Source organism: Telopea speciosissima, chromosome 2 (assembly GCF_018873765.1).
Source record: "Telopea speciosissima isolate NSW1024214 ecotype Mountain lineage chromosome 2, Tspe_v1, whole genome shotgun sequence".
NCBI lineage: Eukaryota > Viridiplantae > Streptophyta > Magnoliopsida > Proteales > Proteaceae > Telopea > Telopea speciosissima.
Window position 1 is genome coordinate 15,055,789 of NC_057917.1, and position 6,619 is coordinate 15,062,407.

The window sequence follows — 6,619 nt, forward strand, 5'->3', positions numbered from 1 at the left end:
GTCTAACTCAACTATTTTAAATCATTCCCCTTTTGTCTTTCCCTTATTATTATATAATAACAATAATAATTATTATTTTTATTCTTAACCAATAATGCATTTTCCTTGCCAATTAAGTCACAGTCAGATCATTTCCACAAAAAAATGAGGAAATTTTATAACTTCCTTACCCTAAATTTCTTTTATGTTTTCCCCAGGAAAATAAACTTTCATCTCTCTTTTCTACCTTGTTAATTTAGAATCCTTGTAGTTTTTCTACTAGCAATAGTTGCAAGAGTAGATAAGAAACATTAGAAGAAGCCATACTCACAACTTAAAACCGAGGTGGAGAAAAAAGGAAGAGAAGCTGAGATTGCAAGGAGGGGAGAAGGATGTATTGGGTATTTAACCCGGCTGGAATGCATTGGAGGATTGGATTGATCTCCTCTCAGATGCGAAACTTATCGTACAAAAATTTAATGGGGAACAAAACGAGTTACATTGGAACCGCAATCGAAATCCCTTCACGTGATCTTAGTTCTTCCATACTTGAACCATGCAAGGAACAAATTCACGCAACGGTTGCATTCGTTGGGAATGCACATTGATACCATGTCACCTAGGGTTTTAGAAAACCCTAATTTCTCACCAAGGGAAGGAGGAGAGAGAGAGAGAGAGAGAGAGAGAGAGAGAGCAATAAAGATGGAGGAGGGAGGAGAATAGTCAAAATCGTGGGCTGCTCCCTCCCCAGTCTCTCTTTTAAAAGTGAGTTACCACTTTGAATGGGAACCACAGCTGGAGTACGTTTGGGATTCTAAATTTCAAAAAGACAAATGTTCTTGTCATCCCTTAATGCTTGATGTTACAAAGTGGGAAGTGGTAGGATCTCATTGGGTATTTTACCAAATCTAAACACTTCATAATATCAATTATTCTCCTTAAAAATATTAAAAATATATTAATATATAAGTTAGTACTATTATCTTCCAAAAAATAGAAACTTGCAATTTATAATCAAAGTAATTGCATATTGCATATTAGTCTCTCCACTAGAACAATATCATATAATGGACCATAGCGCATGTAATTCAACTACTGCCAAAACGTTCATTGAATATGCCAATGGTAGATATTCTGTGTCAATGATGGATGAAAATATATTTTCTAGATATTTAATAAAATAATATCATAAATATTAATAATTTTATAAAACAATTTATAAGTACTTTACGAGTTTTTACCAGTTGTGGCTTTGAGTCCAATCATACACATTCTCTTTTCTTGTTTTCCCTAGTAGGGCAATGGATTTCGTGTTGAGCGACTCTTTCATTCATGATCAAGCATCATGAATTCAATACATTAATATATAATCAGGAAGACATCAATCATTGGTGCACTAAAACCCATGATGCATAACCGCAACGACAAGTATCTCTCAAGTCAAGTGATCAATCGAATTCGTTAAATGAGAATTTTGTTTCCAATCAATTGGCAGTGACACATGCAAGATTCTCGTATGATCCTGCACTATGCACTAATCATATTTGCACTTATACTTGTGTCCTAGAATCACCATTCTGAAAATTCATTGTATGATGATTATATGAATAAGATGTCCACTCATAGCCCTAATTGAGTTCAAATTTAAGAATAAACCTAAAAACAACCATAGTCCGTTTTTTATCATGCAAATTAAATGAAATTAATATTAATTAAAAAATTTTGATAGTCACACATCCAACAGGATGGTGTGGGGGGGGGGGGGGGAGGGGGTATGGTGGAGGTGGAGCCATGGGATGGTGGCAGCCAGAGGGGGCTATTGGGAGGAGGGAAGGGGAGAGCACTAAGGCTAATTTAGGAATTTCATATTCATGGAAGAAAGAGATATGAAAGTTGTGGTCAAGTGCCTAGTGCACTTGGCAGCTAGTGGTGTGTAAAGGCCCATTGCTACCAGGAGGTCTTGAGGTCAAGTCTCCTGGTTCACATCCTACATCCCCCCTTATCTATCAAAAAAAAAAAAAAGAGATATGAAAGTTATTTTTAGAAGGAATAGAAAAATAAAAGTTTAGAATATAAGAGTTGAGGAAAAAAACTCTCTTCAGGAGTGTGGCCTCTCAAAGAGAGTTTTTTTTTTGGAGGGTGTATGGAGGAGGTGGAGCCGTGGGATGGTGACGGGCGGAGGAGGCTATCCGAGGGAGGGAAGGGGAGGGGATTAGGGGCAATTTAGTTTATTTTTAGAAGGAATAGAAAAAAAAAAGAAGTTTAGAATATAAGGGTTGGGAAAATAACTTTGTTCGAGAGTGTGGCATACGCTTACTCCAGCACTCCCATGAGTCCATCTCTCTCCTCCCCTTATGAAAAGATATCTTTGCCCTTTCTTTTGAGGAGGAGAGAGAATGAGAGATAGACATATGAGAGTGCCGAATAGATAACTATTCCCCATAAGAGTTTAAATAAAGATAGTGTGTCAATTTTATAGGTGTATTTAGAACTTCACATTTATTTTCAAAAATAAATTAAAACTAACAAAGCATTACATCATTATCTATACATATCATTGTCATGCACATTTTCCAGAGTATACATGTAAAATGACATTATTACCTTTATTAGATAGAAATTATATGTCATTCGCAAAGACAAAAAAATAAAGTTACAAATGATTTGACACCACAATGCATGTCAATTAGAAATTTCCTTAAATAAAAGGCAAGTATAAGGATGGTGATAGATATTTTTCTAAGTCAAGTCAAGCTTCATTTAGAAAGGAAAAAATATAATATCTAAGAGTATATTATTATTATTATTTTTTTGGGTGCAATTCAAGGGTCCAACGGCCATCAATCTCAACAAGATCCCACAAGGAGGCAATGAGGGGACCCACAAGGGGTCAAATATGATACCCAAAGGCTCCATTTTTTGGAAAGCAATTAAATGTGGATTAGGTGTCACTAAGGAGACTTGAACCACCGATCAAGCGCCTAACGTAGTTCTCCCAAGGCAGTAGCGAACCATCAGGGCAAGCCCTCGATCGACAAAAGTATATTTAGGTATATACTAACATTCTTCCCCATAAGAATACTCATTATTATACAATAAAAAAATTTTAAAAATAGGGGAAAATGTAGGTACACCCCTTCAACTATGGCTTGTTTTCATGTACACCCCTTCATCTATTGAAAGTAAGTAAATTAATCCATCAAACTAAAATACTCACCCAACCATTTTTTTTTAAGACCAAACAGCCCAAATTAAAGGGTATTTTCATCTTCAAACTTTTCATTTGGACAATTTGGTCCTAAAAAAAATGGTTGGGTGAGTATCAACATTTAAAACTAACGACAATTAGTTTGATGGACTAATTTACTTACTTTCAATAGATGAGGAGGTGTGTTTGAAAGAATTTAAAGATAAGAGGGTGTACATGAAAACAGACCATAGTTGAGGGGATGTCTCTATATTTTTCCCTAAAAATTATAAAAATTTTTTTTACCTTCGAAAGATATTCAATCGCCAAAAAATAATACTTTTTAAAGACAAACACAAACAAACAAACAAAAAAAAAAAATCCAGAAAAACTCGCACATGACGTGTCGTATGATGTCTTTATTATGTAAATAAACAAACTTTTTTTTTTGGGGTGCAAGCAATGTCAATAAACAAACGAATAAATACATTTCTACAAATATACAAACTAATTAATGTGATTAGCCAACCACCAAAACTGACCGTTCAGTCAAACAATTTCAAATTATCTCTTTGAATACCAAGTCACGTGCTTTAATTAATTGGTATAACAAAGCAATTTGAATCAATCAACTCCTTGTCACCAATGACGCAATGGCCAATAACTATTCCCCACTCACGATTCACAAAGGGCATTTATGTCAATCAACAAAGTTCCACGTGTCTTAACGAGGAGCGAATGATACCGTAAAGTCCGTTGGAACACCCATCCGGTTGGACCACTGCTCCGATTTCATGTAGAGCTTCGAAATCTTTCCCACAACATCACGCATGTCGGGTCTTTTCTCCGGTTCCTCGTCAACACAATCCAGCGCTACACGTGTTATCTTCTCCGCCACGTCTAACGGGAACGAATCTTTCAACCTCCGGTCCATCCAGGTCCTCAACCGGCCTCCTCCACCTCCACCCGCTTCCTTACCCGTACCAGGACCGGAACTCTCCTGCGCCATCGCTTCCCTCGCCGTCTCGATCACCGATACTCTTCTGTAACTCCCCGTTTCCTTGTCCAACTTGTACCTCAACGGTTCTTCTCCTGATAACAATTCCAAGAGAACAACTCCGAACGCATAAACGTCGGATTTCTGAGTTCCGATTCCGGTTGCTTGGAATTCCGGCGACATATACCCTCTCGTACCTTCGAATCTCATGTCCTTACTGTTTGTTCTCTTCACTTTCGACGAAGAAGACGACGACGAGGCTTCCGTAATCTCTGTAATCTCCTTATTCCCCTCCTGATGCTGCTTCTGATGATGGTATTCGGGGATTTCTCCGCAGAGTTCTGCCGTACCGAAGCTACAGATCCTCGCGTGGAAAGAGGGTTGATCGGTGATGATCACGCTGGTACTCTTGATGTGGTTGTGGACGAAATTCTTGTTTAGCCCAAGTGAGTTGTGGATGTAATCGAGCCCGTTGGCTATACCCATGGCTACCTGCATTCGCAACATCCAGTTGGAGAGGACGGTGAAATTTGGGATTTTAGGGTTTCGGAGGCAATCGGCGAGGTTGGCTCCGTTCACGAAGTCGTAGACGAGGTAGATGTGATCGCCGGAGATGGAAGCCCCAAGAAGGTTGATCAAGCTAGCGTGGTGGCTTCTACAAATCAAGGAGAGTCGTTCGCGGAGTTTGGAGGGTTCCAAGGATCGCCGGAGCCTGCGCTGGAAGATGATGACGTCCTTACTGTGGAGGGAACAACGCCAAGCGGCAGATGAAGAGGGGAAGCGTTTGGCCAAGAAATTGTTGGTGGCTGTGCAGATCTCAGAGAAATTGTAGATGTGGGGGTTTTCGGGCAAGGATTCACGGATGCTGGAAAGGGAGGTTTTGCTAGAAATCGAAGCTCTGGAGTTGTCTCTGTTGCTGGAACTGGTAGTGTAATTCACGCTCGAAGTATTGCTCCTGCTGGTGGAGGGCGCAGCACTCGAAGTTGAAGATATGGGAGGAGTTGGAATATCCAGTGTGGAAGAACGTTTCGAAGGTCGTGAGCTTCGAGAGCTGCGGGTGCGTTTGGTAGCAGTGGGCTCTGTTGCATCAGTTTTCGATTTTGATCTACACATGAGAACAAGAGAGGCATATATAGAGTTCAATGTGCGAGTCCTGGGAATTGGGTTTTGAGAATTTGTTGAGCTTTGAGGGTTAGAGTTAGAATTTGTTGCAGAATTTGGGCCAATGCGACTGAAAGAGCCAGATTGAGACTGAGATTGAGAATGAGATTGAGATTGTGATTGAGATTGAGAAGGTGGTATAAAAGTAGCGGAAGAACTCGATTGCACCGCTGTAATTGGCAGGCTAAAGCAGCATTGAATACACACGCGGTTGAAAGAACCAGATTGAGATTGAGAATGAGATTGAGATTTAGAATGAGATTGAGAAGATGGTAGAGAAGTAGCAGAAGAACTCGAATGCGCCGCTGGAATTGGCGGGCGAAAGCAGCATTGAATCCACATACGGCTTTCCTCTGCTGCCGAGGCAGCTGGAAGGCGATGGAAAAAGTTTTGGGAGAAGAAGAAGAAGAAAGGAAGAAAAATAGGAATTTTCTTTTTTTGGTTAAAGAAGAAAAATAACATTTGGGAACACGAAATTGGACTCACACAGACAAGGACAATTATTGACCCATTTTTACCGAAAAGTACTTTTGTAGTTTTCTTTTTCCCATTAGATGGAGGCCAGACGAGCTGTCTCTGCCCAAGAAGATCTCTCGACTTGTCAAATGATTTCCAATCAGAAGTTTCATTCAATAACATAAATCTAGAGATTTTATTCTCTGCTAATTTTTTGTTTTGTTTTGTTTTTGGTAAAATCTGCTAATTTTTTGTTTAATGTATATTATAAGAGCTCGGGATTATCCATATCTGTTAAATGAGCTGTGAAGTTAACAGTTAATCTTATTTTAATGAATAATTAATCATACATGTGAGATGTTAACTATTTTTCCTCTTAAATTTTTAATGCTTAGTAACATTCTTTTTAACAAAACAGGCTGTAAATGGATAATCAAAAATCCAAATTCGATTCGCATCCGAATTCATTTAGAGATATCCGGAAAAAAAATAATCCAAATACTCCAATAAAAATCCATCCCGAAAAAAATTCGAATACATAATAATAAAAAATTATGTAAATAATGATCTTGAGGGTTTTTGAATATTCAACAGGTTCTAGAATATGTATATCAAAGATGGGGATCACAACTAGGGGTGTAAAGGAATAGCTGAAATTCGTTTCCGTGTCCGTATCCGTTTAGCACTATCCGAATCCGTCCGAAAGCTAAATGGATGCGGATACGGATAGACTATAGCTATCCGAAAAGCTATATTTACATGTAAACGGTTAAAATATCCGTATCCGTTTGGCACTATCCGAATCCATTCGATAGCTAATCGGATGCGGATGCAGATAT

At 38.6% G+C, this 6,619-nt stretch overlaps 1 protein-coding gene across 1 annotated transcript; it reads right to left on the reverse strand.

Annotated features, from left to right (window-relative positions):
• Nucleotides 1-3,832: 3,832 nt before the first annotated feature.
• LOC122649829 (lysM domain receptor-like kinase 3) lies at nt 3,833-5,361 on the reverse strand. The gene has a single exon (XM_043843075.1). The coding sequence runs from the start codon at nt 5,274-5,276 to the stop codon at nt 3,891-3,893; it is 1,386 nt and encodes a 461-aa protein (XP_043699010.1). The 5' UTR covers nt 5,277-5,361; the 3' UTR covers nt 3,833-3,890.
• Nucleotides 5,362-6,619: the final 1,258 nt, after the last annotated feature.